This window comes from Zonotrichia albicollis, chromosome 29 (genome assembly GCF_047830755.1).
Source record: "Zonotrichia albicollis isolate bZonAlb1 chromosome 29, bZonAlb1.hap1, whole genome shotgun sequence".
Classification (NCBI taxonomy): Eukaryota; Metazoa; Chordata; class Aves; order Passeriformes; family Passerellidae; genus Zonotrichia; species Zonotrichia albicollis.
Genome location: NC_133847.1, coordinates 1,524,816 through 1,537,913, shown reverse-complemented (window position 1 = coordinate 1,537,913; position 13,098 = coordinate 1,524,816). Strand labels below are relative to the sequence as shown.

The following is a 13,098-nucleotide window of genomic DNA, read 5'->3' as shown; positions in this document are numbered from 1 at the left end:
ATTTGTAATGAAAAGGGAGACACCATAAGGAGGGAGTCATAAATCCCAAGACAGACAAATGATGCCCAATACCCAGTTGCTCAGCAGCCACTGATCTGTGCCCAGCCTGTCTCCTAGCCGCAATTGGCTGCTGAGAGATCAGTGTGTGATCAAGAATATTCTCACCCTGAATCTAAAATACAGCATTGTACCAGCCCCTGCCAAGAAAATGAACAATATTGCAGCTGAAACCAGGACAGTGGGGCAGGAGAGCTCTGGGGGAAGATGGTCAGAGGAAACTGCTGTGACCAGAGAGAATGTTCCTCATGGAAGAGAAATGGGGTGGAACCAGAGCCGCCCAAGGCTGTGGGGTCAGGTCAGTGGTGGGGAGGTGCACAGAGGGTGGGTGTCAGTGTGGGTTACTGGGGAGTGGGTTTAGGTGCTGGTGTTCAGCACAGGGTCCCCTCACACCTGGTGGCACAGCCCCCTTGTCCCCTGCAGCCCAGCTCTCAGTAGGAGTGTGTCTGTCCCTGCCAGAGCACTCAGCTCCTCCAGGTCTCTTTCCAAGCTCCCAACATCAGCAGCTTAGCCACAGCCACAGGCTGATACCAGGAGTCTCCCTGGCATCTCCAGCTCACTAGTGAGTGAATTGTACCCTGGCCTGGCTGGCACCAGTTTCTTTCCCCTGCTCACCTGGAAGCAGCAGCAGCAGCTCTTGGCCCTTCCCCATGCCAACCCTCCGTGCAGCCCGAGGACCCTCTCTCCATCTCACCCAAGGGAAGGGTACATCCCTTCAGGAAGCCCTTTCACTGGACACGGTCACACAGTGGAGGGCAAATCCTCGCCCTGTGCCCCCCCAGATATGTTCCTCACTGCCTCCCATGACGTGAATACAGGGCAGAGCCAACTGGTGTGTCCTGATCATATGCACATCCCAGCTCCAATTCCAATGCACCCAGGCCCAGGTACCTCATTCCAAAACTAATGTATGGACAGAGCCCTGTCCTTGCACTGAGGGACTTGTGAGCCCTGGGGAGATGTCCCCTCCTCACCCCAAATGATGAGCAGTTTACAGAATCACACACAGTGGCTGGACAAGAATCCATGACAATGAAGGTTTGGGCCTGGTTTATTAAATCCTGTTCGTGGGGGTGCTCTGGCTACAAGCTCTGTGTGCCTATAGTGCCTGTGGGTCCCATCACAGCAGCATCCCAAGTCAGGAATCAAACTCCAGGGCAGTGGGAAGAAGAGCAGATTTGGCTGGAAGGATGCATGGCTGCAAGCCTTTCCTCTGGGCCTTCACTCAAATGTCCACACTGGACCAGGCCTGGGCTGCTTGGCTGGGAGGGAGTCCCGGGGCCCTGGGCAGGGGGAGCCTGTGTGTGTCCCACTCAGCAGGGAATGGAGCAGCACCTGCACATGAGTCACACTGGGCTACCTGCCTCACACAGGTGACACTTTAGTCCCATCCTCACTCCCCGTGATGTCAGGGTGCCCTTGCCTCAGCCCAGGGCAGACAAACAGCCCTGACTGACCGCTCTGCAGGACAGCATTGTCCAGCAGCAGCAGTGAGAGAGGTCCCAGCTGGGAGCAGCCCCTGTGCAGCAGCAGAGCCCCAGCTTGGGGCCTCCCTGGGGGACAGGAGCTACAGGGAGGATGGCCAGGACAGGGGATGTCTGGGGTGGGGGCCTGTGCTCAGCGGTAATAGCGGGGGTCGGCTCTCCAGCACTCTGAGAACTTGCGCAGGACTCGCTGCTTCAGTTGGATCCTCCTGGAAAGCTGAAGTGACTGGCTCATCTCATGGGCCTTCAGCTTGGCATAGTAGTCAGAAAATTTGTTGTAGAGGATGGAGATGGGCATTCCGTTGAGGATGATGCCAAAGGAGATGCAGATGAATGCCACCATCCTGCCGAGAATTGTGTCAGGCACAGTGTCTCCGTAGCCCACAGTGGAGAGGCTGACCTGTGCAGGGACAGAAAAGGATAAAACCCCATGGGAACAAGCCCAGCAGACCCTAACAGCTGGTGCTGGAACTCACTCCCTCCTGCCCCTCTGTGGAGCCACCTGACCCTGTGACCAGTGCCAGACCCTGATCCTGATGCAGCCAGCTGAGCTGTCCCCTCTCCAGAACCTGCACGGCCAGGGCTCCACTGTCCAGGCTGTGCCCAGCAGGCCTGCAGAGATGAAGGAAAGGGCTGGCTGAACCCAAGAAACACAGATCAGAGGCCACAGCCTGCTCCCTCACTGCTATTGTGTGTGTCTCTTCAAAGGCAGCTGGACACCCCTGAACTGAGCCTTCCCCAGCAGTCAGCATCTGCAGGAGCTTCCTTCCCCCTCAGAGCCGTGGCTCCAGAGCTTCCTGGCTGTGAGCTGCCTGGCCCCAGACAAACAAAGCTTCCTGGAACCTCCCTCCAGGAGAAACAGAAGCATTGCCTGGGAATAAATCATGTTTAGGAAATGGGGAGCAGGGCTAGGGTGAGATCTGAGGCCAGAGAGTTTTGGGCTTGGCAGGGAGCTGTGCTCCCAGGGAAAGGGATGTTCAAATGCTTGAACCTGGTGATGATGCTCTTCCTCAAGGAGAAATGAATTTGAACCAGATAGCCTTCAATGGCCAAAGGGGATTATAAGAGCAGAAGTGATCTGTGGGATCATTTAATCTGTAAATTAAAATGTCCTCATAACCTGTGGCTCTCAGGTGCTTTAGCTGCTCCCCATCTCGGAGGTAATGCCAGGTTTATTACAGTGCTCAGCTCTGCAGACCTGCCAGCTCCTGGCACAAGCAGGGCAGTGAATGGGCAGCTGTGTCCAGTCTGTGTCCACTCTCATGACATGGGCTGAGGCACAGTGTGACTGTGGGTGCTGCCTGCAGCCATAGTCACACTCTGGCCATGGGTTCCCCATCTCAGACCCACAAGCTCTTGTGTCCCTTGAGCTCAGAGGGGCTGCAATGCTGCCCAGGCCTTAGGCTGTCTAGGGTGGCTGTCCCCATACCCACAGGCTGCATCCATTCAACACTTGGGTCCCATGACAGATAAAGCTGAGTCACATCCCACTTGTTCAACTCAGCCCTGGAGGTTCCCAAGGCACCACCTCTGTCCCACCATCCCACCCCAGCACCAGCTTTTGAGCCTCTGGGCTCAGTCCAAACCTCGGACTCCTTTTCTCAGAGCACCAGGGCACTCCCACCATTACTGAGCAGGTGGGAAGGCTGGGTCCTTCCTGCCTCGTGCCCAGCAGCAGCGGTGAATCCCCGAGCACTGGGGCAGCCCCTGCCTGCAGAGCCTCCCCCAGCCCCTCTCCCAGAAGCTGCTCCCACCTTACCGCTGCCCACCACCACGCGCAGGGGATGCTGGTGAAGTCAGTGCCAGGGACATCATGTTCCACCGAGTGGATGAGAGCAGAGAAGGTGAAGACCCCCATGGCAATGAAGAGGAGGAGGCAGCAGACCTGCTGGTAGCACTGGCGCATGGTGAAGCTGAAGGCCCGGAGGCCAGTGGAGTGACGTGCCAGCTTGAGGATGCGGAAGATCCTCATGAGCTTGATGAGCTTGAGGACTTTGCCCAGCTTGCTCACATTCTCCACCTTGTGCAGCTCCTCATGGTATTGCATTTCTCCATCATCCAGATTTTCAAAGAGGATCTGGATGTAGAAGGGCAGGATGGCCACCAGGTCTATAGCATTAAATGCTGCCCGCAGAAAGTTCTTGAAGCTGGAGGAGGATATGAGCCTCATGAGATATTCAGAGGTGAAGAAGATGGCACAGATCATCTCCATCTGCTCCATCCACATTTTCCCTGTCTTGTTTTTCATCTCCTCCACTGTGCTCAGAGTCATGCCCACAATGGAGATAAGCACAAAGAAGCTCGACATGACAGCAATGATCTTGGCTGGGACAGAAGAGTACGGGTTCTCAATGAGGTTCCAGACCATCTTCCGAAACCGACCCAGAAACTTGCCATCAAACTGCGTCCCTGACTCCAGGGGCTCCAGTTCTGCCTCCAGTTCCTTCTCTATTTTCAGGTACTCACTGAGTTCATCTCGCTTTTCCTCTAACAGGATCCGGCAGCAGCGTTGGGAGTATTTCAAATGGATTCCCCAGTACTCGATTTCCTCCACAAAGTTACTGGGGCACATCTCATCCATCACCCACAGGACCCCACTGCGGTAGAAGTGGAAGATGTAGTGGAAAATTGAAGGATCTCTATCAAAGAAGTACTCATTCTTCTGCACCAAGTAATCATCACAGAGCTGCAGCTTCTTCACGGGGTCTGTATAGAGCGCCAGCTTCCCAAGCCGGGTGATGGGGTATTGGGCAAGTACCTTGTAAGCTATCTGGAACAATTTGCCACCCACATTAATGTTGAGCAGATACTTGTTCCTTTGAATGGGAGTCTGGCTCTTCTCCTGACTACCATCTGCCACATTCTGCATGGAGTTCCATTGCCTTACCAGGCTATCCTGTGCAAATGGAATGTAGGATTCCTCTTCCTCCGGGCTCCGGCAGCGGCCCCGGTGGTCCCCGATCTTGAGGCTGGCCGCGAGACTCGCGCGCCGGGCGCGCTGCTGCCTCATGGTGCCCGGCCTCCCGCAGCGGTGACTCCTGCTCCCGGCCACAGGACAGCAGCTCTGCCTTCATGGGAACGCTCCCATGGCCACACGCTGACTGGGACGGTGCTGCAGGCTTGGGGCAGCGAGAGGGGCACAGCTGTGTCCCAGTGCCACGTGGCACCTGCCGGGGTCCCAAAGCCGATTGCTGATCTGATTGGGGTTTGCATCGGAGCACTCGGAGGCGGCCAAGCGCCCGCTCCTTAAGACACTAATGAGATTGAGGCACTAGTGCTTTATGTAAGGAACTATTTCTAGCACTGCACTTCTCTTTTCCCTTATTCTGTTCTTATTAGCTGCTTGCATTTGCTGGATGCTGTGTCCTGGAAGGACATCCATGACAGCAAACTGGAAACAGCACAAACTTGCCTCAATTTACCCCCTGTTGATGGGACAGGAAGGTGCAGACATGCAGGATTTGTACTGGCTTTGTGTCCCCACACCAGATGCTGCTCTTGGCACCAGCCCTTCGTTAAAGGCTAATGCAGCTGCCCCGGCTGTCAGCTGTCACAGCCAGGAAAGGGAGATGGTCATGACCTCTCAGCTCATCCCTCAAGTCCCACAGTGCAGATTTAGAGGGGATGAGGTGAAGGCACCACTTCCACCTCCACAGTGTCCGAGAAGATTCCCTGAGGGACAAGCTGCTGCTGTGTCTCTGCCTTGTGCCATCACATCAGCCTTCAGCTGCGCGACTCACCCAGGCAGGGACAGGAACAGGGAACAGGACACTGGAAATGCAAGTAGGCAGTAAAAGTTCCTCTGAAGTATTGGAACTGAAAGGGAGGAAATAATCCTTTGGATTTGCAAGTAAAAGGGGAACCAAAATTCAGCAGGCTGATCTTTGAGGCCTTATCCTGAAACATGACCCTACTTCAACATGTAAAACATCACACTGATCTCCATGAACTGGTCTAATTAAATACAGAGACATGGAGCACAAAGATGCTCCTGGCCTGAAAAGCAGCTTGGGCTCCACTACAATTGAAGTCTCTGAGCCTGGGGATTAGAACAACAAAAACAATTCCAGCACCGGACAGAGGAAGGGAAATTGCTGTCAGAAACACAGCCCCGAGTTTTGGCACAAATCCATAAAATGTTTTTCTTTCACCCCTGAAGCACTCATCTCAGCGAGCAGAAAGTAAGACCTGCAATGTCTTGTGAGTTTGCCCCAGGGCCTCAGTCCCCATGGCAGGGAGGAACACTCTGCCTTGTACCACAGAGCAGCCGGGCTGGGCTCGGCACTGCAGCTCAGAGCACGATCTGGGACCGGCTGGTGACAGCTGACCTTGGCCACATGGCCCTGCCAGCACCAGCGCTTCAACTGGCCCCAGCTCAGCCCAGTCCTGCCAGGACTCCTGGAGCCCTTCCTGCCCTGCAGTGCTCCCACTTCGTGTTCTGATCTGGCAAAGAAGGGACAAGTTCAGGCACTTTTTTCACCTTGTTTTTGGCTGAGCTCCCTGCTTGTCCACAGTTCAGCAGTAGCAGCAGAGGTGCCTCTGTGGCATCTGTTCTTTCTGTCCCCACCCTCTCTGTTTGCTTTGTTCCTGTATTTCATTTTCTCTGCTACAGCTGGTGTTTGCTGGAGTCACATCTGTCCCAGGCAGGCACAGCAGCAATGGCCTCCTCACTGCACCCCATGCCAGCCCACCCACCCCAAGCCCTCTTTCCCACGATGTGACGATCCAAAGGTCATACAGCCCCCGGCCTCCCAAATACAGAATCCATGCAAATGCCCAATATCCAGGAAAAATAAAAACTCCAGAAACTGTTAATTTTACATTCTTTATTCTCCTCTGTCAGTCACCACAGCTATCTCTGTCTGTCCCTGGAAACAGAAGGTTGTGTGTGCCCTTGCAAATGACTCCTTGGTACTAAAAATAGCAGCCCTGGAATAACTCAGGACTCCACACCACATATAGAAGTTACTCCCCTGGGGTATGGCAGCACTCACACTATCCAGGAGCGGAAGACTCCTACTCCAAGGCTGGTGACTGGTGTCTGCTTGGCAAGCCAAGCTCCCACCTTCAAGGCACAGAGGTCAGCAGTCAAGGCAGCAGCTTGGCGCTCTCAGTGATCACTTGTGCAAGGTACACGTGGCCAATGCTGAACCAGAGGCACTGGGCACTAATCTGCCCCTGCACAGTCAGTTCTGAGATACACAGCATCAGTCCTTGGGTCAGACACTGTGTGAGTGGCACGTGGAGCCCTGGCCAAGGACATGGCTTACTTCCAGGGACACCTCCACTAGACCAAGATGCTCAGAGCCCTGTCCAGCTTGGTCCCAGGGATGAGGCAGTCGCAGCTGCTCTGGGCAACCTGAGCCAGGGCATCGCCATAAAACCCTCCTTTGTGTCCTACCTAGGCCTCTGTCAGTTTGTACCTGCTGCCCCTGGTCCTTACAGGCCTTGGTGAAAAGCCTCTCTCCATCTTTCTTACAATCCCCCCTTTAGACATGGACAAGACACAACAAAGCTCCCCGGAGCCATCTCTTGTCCAGGGTTTGCCCTAACAAAAGTGCAAACGCATCAAACTTCATGAGGTTCCTGTGGGCCTGAAGGTCCCTCCAGATGACATCCCCCTCCCCAGCTCACTCCTCAGCCTGGTCTCATCCTCACACTGGGATCTCCTCTGAGAGAGGGTCCACCTGATCTCACTCTACGTGCTGATGAAAACCCGGAATGGCGCTGGTCCCAGTACGGACTCTGAGGGACACCACTCATGTCAGAACACTTCTAAGGAGATGCCATTAAGAGTGTTAAGAGAAGCCCCATGCAGCACTCAGCACTGGGGTGGGCAGAGCGGGTCTGCCAAGCATGAAAATGTGGAAGAAGGGAGTGTGAAAGGAGCTGCCAGCCCAGGGCCCAGGAGCGCCTTGCCCGACATGGGCTCAGGTGAGAGCACAGCAAGGCCAGAGCAACTGTCACCCCCACGGTGGCACTGTCAGGAAAAGCCTCTCGTGCAGGGGACTGAGCAGCATCAAACAGTAGTGCAAACATGGAGTATTTGTCTGACCTGTGCAGCCAGTGAGTGCCTTTGGAAATAGGTGAGAAAGTTCCTGTTCTCTGACAAAATCCAGGGGGAAGAATGGGACGGATGACAAAAGGCTCTTGGCTGGAAGTGGAAGGAGACAGTTGAAGAGCATGTGGCATTTCAAGGAGAAAAACATCTTTGAGTCCAAGGCCACAGTGGTGGGCATCAGCAGTAACAACTGTCATGCAGAACAGTGAAGGCATTTCTGACACCTTTGGGGGGGCTGATGGACAGTGCCAGGGAAGGTCCTGTGCTATTTCTGGAGCCAAGGCAGTCCTACAGTCTAAGAACCACTCATAAAGGGAGTATCCTCTTGGTATTCCAGTGTAACAAGCCAGATTTGAGAGCTGATGTCCAATTCAGTCAGGCTCTGTGGTGAGCAGGGGACAGACCAGGCTAGTCTCACCTTATCACCTTGGGATAAGGATCCCTGTTACAAAGCCAGAAAAACACCTGGTTATTGACAGTCCTTTGGGAAGAAACCTAGTTTGAATTCAATTTATGCAAAGTGGAGGGAAAAAGTCCCACACTAGAAGATTAGTATCTCAGCAGGACTGCTCCATGTCCTTGGCAGCAGGGAGGAAAGGGGAGAGTTCTGCTGTTGCAGGGCACACCAAAACCCCATGCCCCTGGTTGGCAAGCATCAGGGAAGCTGGGAAAACTTAACCCCCAAAACCTACCCCCCTTCCAAGGGGAAAGCTCTAGAAGCCAGAAACACAAGGCAAGAACAAATTTCTCCCTCTCCCTGGAGCACATGGGATGCAAAAAACACTTACCCTTCAGGGCAAGGAGCCTTTCTGGCCCTTGCCAGGCATCAGCTGCTCCCTGGAGGCTTTTTCTAGACTGCAGGTGTCAGATCTGCGTTTTGCTCTGGACAGACCCCACGCAGCAACAGAACTTGCCACTACCAGGATAATCAGGAGCCCTAGAGAGGAGAGTGCACAAGCAGAAACCCACTCACTGCTCTGCTCTTGCAACAGAGCACTGCTGCTCAACACCATGAGCCAGCAAGCAGAGATGAGCAGCGTCCCCAAGGGCAAGGGACAGACAGAGAGGAGGTAAGCTAGTGCCAGATTGCATGGAATGGCCTTTCCAAGGACACATCACACCCAAGGCACAGCAATACTTAAGCTGTGGTGTCAGGTCTCCCTTAGTCCTCTCAGTGCAGAAAAAGCAGCTCCCAATAGAGGTCTGGAATTGATCCCATCAGGATATTCAATTTATAGGCCAAGGTAGGTAGGTCCAAGACCATGTGCAGCACTCTTGAGTCTCACATACCTGCAACAATCAAGATCCATGTGTAACCTTGACTCCTCCATGGCACAGAGGCCTCAGGCGTAGCTGAAGGCTCTGTGAAGAAAGAGAAACAAATCCATGAGGTTTCCAACTCACCTTATGGGCAGCACTCAAAGCAGTCTGCAATCTACACCTGGCTGAGGTCCCAGCTCACCTCAAGTGCACCAAAAGGCCTTTTTCAACTTAAGCAAAACCTTATCTACTGCTACTGGAGGAAAAGTTCTACTGGAAATGCATAGCAGGGAAAGGTGGGAAATTTCCCACCTGGAGCTGGAACTGCAGCATCCCAGCCTGTTCTCATGGCACTGAAAAGCCACAGGTACAACCAAAATGCAGCTCTTCACCTCACCTGCCAACTGAACATGTGCAGACACCAAGCCCAAACCCAGTCTCTTGCACCTGCAGTAATCCCCCCCCTCTCCACATCCTCAGAAACCCCTGGGTGAGGGAAGCCAGAAGTGCCTTCCTAAGCACCCCAGACAGCCAACGGGTCTGACAGAGGATGCTCCAGGGCTCTGGTACCGACAGTACTGGGGTGCAGACACAGCTGGACACAAGCCCAGACACTGTGTCTGCAGCTCCTGGCCAGCCTTGATGGGCCAGACTTCCTCCTCATCCTCTTCCCTTCAGCCTGCCCATTCCCCAGAGGTCAGAGGAGCTCGGGAGGTTCCAGTGTCCTCTCGAAGGAGCTGCTAGGAATTGCATGTTCTGGAAGAAGGAAGGATGTACTTCAAAGGCCCTTCCCGAGGGAGCCCTGAGGGGCGTCATTGCCGTTCCAAAGGAAGCTGAAGGTTCGCGTCCCCCACAGCGCTTCCTCCACTCACAGTGACCCGCGGGGACCGCAGCTGCCCGCACCGGCCAGAGACGGCGGGGAACAAAGGCTTCGGTCTGGCTTGCCGCCCCCCGGGACCCCGTACCTGCGCTGCCGGTGGGCGGCACAGCCGAGCTCCTCGGCAGGGTCACCGCGGCGCCGCCGGGACTCGGCTCCGCCGCGGTCGCGGTCCCGCAGCTCCACTCGTCCTCGCCGCCGTCACAGTCGGGGTGGCCGTCGCAGCGCCAGCCCAGGGGGAAGCAGGAGTCGCCGGGCGTGCACTGGAACTTGTCCGGGGGGCAGCGGGGCGGGGCGGCTGCGGGAACAGGAGCGTGAGGGGAGCGGGGGGGGGGCCCGGCGGGGAGAGCCCCCCGCAACCAGGGGAGCCCGCGCGCGCGGCGCACGAGGGCTCCGACCAATGAGAGTGAAGGGCGTGCGCGGGGAGCCAATGGGCACCGCCAGCCCGGCCGCTCCCCCAGCTCACCCGTGCCTGCAGGGAGAGGCAGCACCGGCCGCGCCAGCAGCAGCAGCAGCACCGGGAGCCCTGGCGGCAGCAGTCGCGGCCCAGCCATGCCGCGGGCCCGCACCGGAGGGACTCGCTGGGGTCGCCGCGCCGCTACAAACGCAATGCGCAGGAAAAGCGCGTGCGCTCCACCCCGACTTCCACCAATGGCGTGCTCGCGGGGGCGGGGCGCGAGCGCGCGCCCTTGAGGAAGCCCCGCCCACCTCGGGTGCCCTTCGGGGCGGGGCCACGTGACGGGGGCGGGGCCTGCCCATGCCGAGCGGCGCTGCCGCAGCACCGGGAACGAGACCGCGGCACCGGGAACGAGCCCGCAACACCGGGAACGGCACCGGAAACGACCCCACAGCACCGGAACGGCCCCGGCCCTGCAGCACCGGCACCGCCGCACCGGAACGGGCCCGGGCCAGCCCAGCCCCTTCCCAGCTCCCCGGAAGTCCCTCAGCACCGCGGCGGGCAGTGCCCCGCTGTCCCGGGGAGGGCCGGACAGCGCTCCGCCGGACCGAGCAGGGGGCGGTCACGGCAGGACACCGGCACTGGCGGTGGGGGCCACTGCCCCACGGCGCTGAACTTCTCTCGCAGAACCTGGGCCCGGAGGGAGCCCTGTGAGCGAGGCTGTGCTTTATCACCTCTGCTCTTCATTGACTGACTACAGCTTACAAATGCCCCTGTCCTGTGTCACTATTCCAACCAACAAATACACTGGTATTAAACAGCAGTAACTTGAATAAATCAAATAAAACACACAGAATGGGGGGGTAATAATCACAACTTTATATACATTTCTTAATCAGACATCAGCACCCTCCAGCAGCTTGGAGCCACATCCAGCACAGCCTCCCCATCAGAGCTGCTCTGGAACCACCTGTGCCCATCATGCAGCCTCAGCTCGCTCCCTGCTCACAAGTAGGGCTCATCCCTGGAAATTTCCCACTTCCTCAGTGGTGGTCCTGGTGTCACTGGTTTCTTCTCTGTTGTCGTCTCTGCATCACCTGAACTGTGGTAGCGAGAGGAGGAGAGAGAAGAGGCTTTAGCAACACTCTTCTGATGAAATCACACTTGAATTTCATCAGAAGTTCAAGCCACAAAGTAGTGCTGGAGGTGTTTGTTAATCAGAGTCCCAGCATGGTTTGGATTGAGTGGGACCTTAAAGCCCACCTCGTTCCAGCCCCTGCCCTGGGAAGGGACACCTTCCACCATCCTCTCTGGCTTCTAGTTCCATCCAACCTTGAACATTTCCAGGGATGGGGCCAGCCCCAGCTGCTCTGGGCACCCTGTGCCAGAGCCTGCCCACCCTGCCAGGGAACAATTCCTGCCCAATCTCCCATCCAGCCCTGCCCTGTGGCAGTGGGAGCCATTCCCTGTGTCCTGTCCCTGCAGGCCTTGTCCCCAGTCCCTCTGCAGCTCTCCTGGAGCCCCTTCAGGCCCTGCAAGGGGTTCTGAGCTCTCCCTGGACCCTTCACCAGGTGAGCACTCTCAGATCTGCCAGGCTGGCTCCAGAGCAGAGGGGCTCCAGCCCTCGGAGGATCTTTGTGGCTTCCTTTGGACTCGTTGCAATGGGTCCCTTCTTGAAGGCCCCAGAGCTGGACAGAGATGATGCAGGTGAAGTATTGCCAAAGCAGAGTGAACTTCCTCCCGCCTCACTTATTTGCAAGGAAATATAAACTCAAACAATCAGTTCCACAGTCCTCTGCCAATCTGGGTAACTTCCCACTGCCGCTGGGCGCGTTCTGTGTTCCTGGTACAGATCAGGACCAAGGCTGACCCCGCTCCGCCCGCATCAGACCCACCTGCGGGCCTGTGCCCCCGCGGGCAGCGTTTTCAGCGCCGTCGCCACCACCATGGGCGGCAGCGACTCGCGGCGCCCGTCACGGCTACAGTAATAGTTATCGGCGAGCTTGTGGCTGGGGCCCACCGGGAGCCGAGGCGGCGGCTGGGTCCTAGGCAGAGAACGAGCCGAGCGTCAGCGGCGGGCCCGGGGTGGGGGCGGCCCAGCGCCCCGCCCGCCGCCCGGCCCGGCCCGGCCCCGGCACCTCTTAGCGATCTCCTCGTAGCGCAGCTGCAGCTTCGCCTGGAGATCCCGCTGCAAGGCAAAGCCAGAGTCAGGCGGAGCTGCCGCCCTGCGCCGGAGGCTCCGCGGAGCCGGGGGCGCAGCGCAGCGTCCCGCGGGGCAGAGGCGCCCCGAGCCCGGGGCCGTTCTTACCCCCGCCAGGAAGTTGCGGAGCCGCTGGATCAGACGAGTCGCCGTCGCCATCTTGGCCGCGGTAAAGGGCAGGGCCGCGGGGGGCGCCGGGAGCGCGCGCGCGGAACGCTGGGTCTCGCGAGACTCGGGACTATATAAGGGGACGCGGGGTTTGGTCGCGCCTTTCCGCGCCCCGGAGCCGCCATGGACACGAGCCGCGTGCAGCCCATCAAGCTGGCCAGGGTGGGTACGGGGCCGGGGCCCGCGGGAGCCGCGCCGGGCCGCGACACGGCGCTCACTCTCCGCTCTGTCCCCGCAGGTCACCAAGGTGCTGGGCCGGACCGGCTCTCAGGGGCAGTGTACTCAGGTGAGCGGGCGGGGCCGGGCGGGCGCGGCGCCGCGGGCCGGGCCTGGCCAGGCTGACGCGGGCCCGCCCCGCAGGTGCGTGTGGAGTTCATGGACGACACGAGCCGCTCCATCATCCGCAACGTGAAGGGGCCGGTGCGCGAGGGCGACGTTCTCACCCTGCTGGAGTCGGAGCGCGAGGCCCGGCGGCTGCGCTGAGCTGGAGCCGCCCCCGCTGCCCATCGCCCGTCGGGGATGGAGCCTGGCGCCGCTCGTCCCGCCGTGGGCGCGTGGGGAGCAGCGTGGCGGCCGGGTCACTGCAATAAAGCG

At 57.8% G+C, this 13,098-nt stretch overlaps 3 protein-coding genes across 3 annotated transcripts; all 3 read right to left on the bottom strand.

Annotated features, from left to right (window-relative positions):
• Positions 1-92: 92 nt before the first annotated feature.
• Positions 93-6,224, bottom strand: LOC141725176 (potassium voltage-gated channel subfamily V member 2-like). The gene is made up of 2 exons (XM_074529005.1): positions 3,301-6,224; positions 93-1,941 (listed from the first exon to the last, which is right to left on the bottom strand). Exons 1-2 carry the CDS (start codon positions 4,549-4,551, stop codon positions 1,675-1,677), a joined length of 1,518 nt encoding a protein of 505 aa, XP_074385106.1. The 5' UTR covers positions 4,552-6,224; the 3' UTR covers positions 93-1,674.
• Positions 6,225-6,352: 128 nt separating this feature from the next.
• On the bottom strand, positions 6,353-10,396 carry CD320 (CD320 molecule). The gene is made up of 5 exons (XM_074529007.1): positions 10,206-10,396; positions 9,828-10,037; positions 8,893-8,964; positions 8,391-8,539; positions 6,353-8,044 (listed from the first exon to the last, which is right to left on the bottom strand). Exons 1-4 carry the CDS (start codon positions 10,291-10,293, stop codon positions 8,394-8,396), a joined length of 516 nt encoding a protein of 171 aa, XP_074385108.1. The 5' UTR covers positions 10,294-10,396; the 3' UTR covers positions 6,353-8,044; positions 8,391-8,393.
• A 596-nt stretch (positions 10,397-10,992) lies between these two features.
• NDUFA7 (NADH:ubiquinone oxidoreductase subunit A7) lies at positions 10,993-13,011 on the bottom strand. Its single transcript, XM_074529006.1, has 6 exons — positions 12,865-13,011; positions 12,743-12,790; positions 12,445-12,666; positions 12,275-12,324; positions 12,032-12,181; positions 10,993-11,238 (listed from the first exon to the last, which is right to left on the bottom strand). Exons 1-6 carry the CDS (start codon positions 13,009-13,011, stop codon positions 11,142-11,144), a joined length of 714 nt encoding a protein of 237 aa, XP_074385107.1. The 3' UTR covers positions 10,993-11,141.
• Positions 13,012-13,098: the final 87 nt, after the last annotated feature.

Coding starts and splice junctions, on each gene's coding strand:
- LOC141725176 (XM_074529005.1), bottom strand. CDS start 4,551: ATGAGGCAGCAGCGCGCCCGGCGCGCGAGTCTCGCGGCCAGCCTCAAG. Junction 1,942..3,300: donor GCGCGTGGTGGTGGGCAGCG/GTAAGGTGGGAG, acceptor GTCCCTGCACAG/GTCAGCCTCTCCACTGTGGG.
- CD320 (XM_074529007.1), bottom strand. CDS start 10,293: ATGGCTGGGCCGCGACTGCTGCCGCCAGGGCTCCCGGTGCTGCTGCTG. Junction 8,965..9,827: donor GCCGCCCACCGGCAGCGCAG/GTACGGGGTCCC, acceptor CTTTCTTCACAG/AGCCTTCAGCTACGCCTGAG. Junction 8,540..8,892: donor ATGGATCTTGATTGTTGCAG/GTATGTGAGACT, acceptor TCTCCTCTCTAG/GGCTCCTGATTATCCTGGTA.
- NDUFA7 (XM_074529006.1), bottom strand. CDS start 13,011: ATGGGCAGCGGGGGCGGCTCCAGCTCAGCGCAGCCGCCGGGCCTCGCG. Junction 12,667..12,742: donor CGGCCCAGCACCTTGGTGAC/CTGCGGGGACAG, acceptor CCCCGTACCCAC/CCTGGCCAGCTTGATGGGCT. Junction 12,325..12,444: donor TCCGCAACTTCCTGGCGGGG/GTAAGAACGGCC, acceptor TTTGCCTTGCAG/CGGGATCTCCAGGCGAAGCT.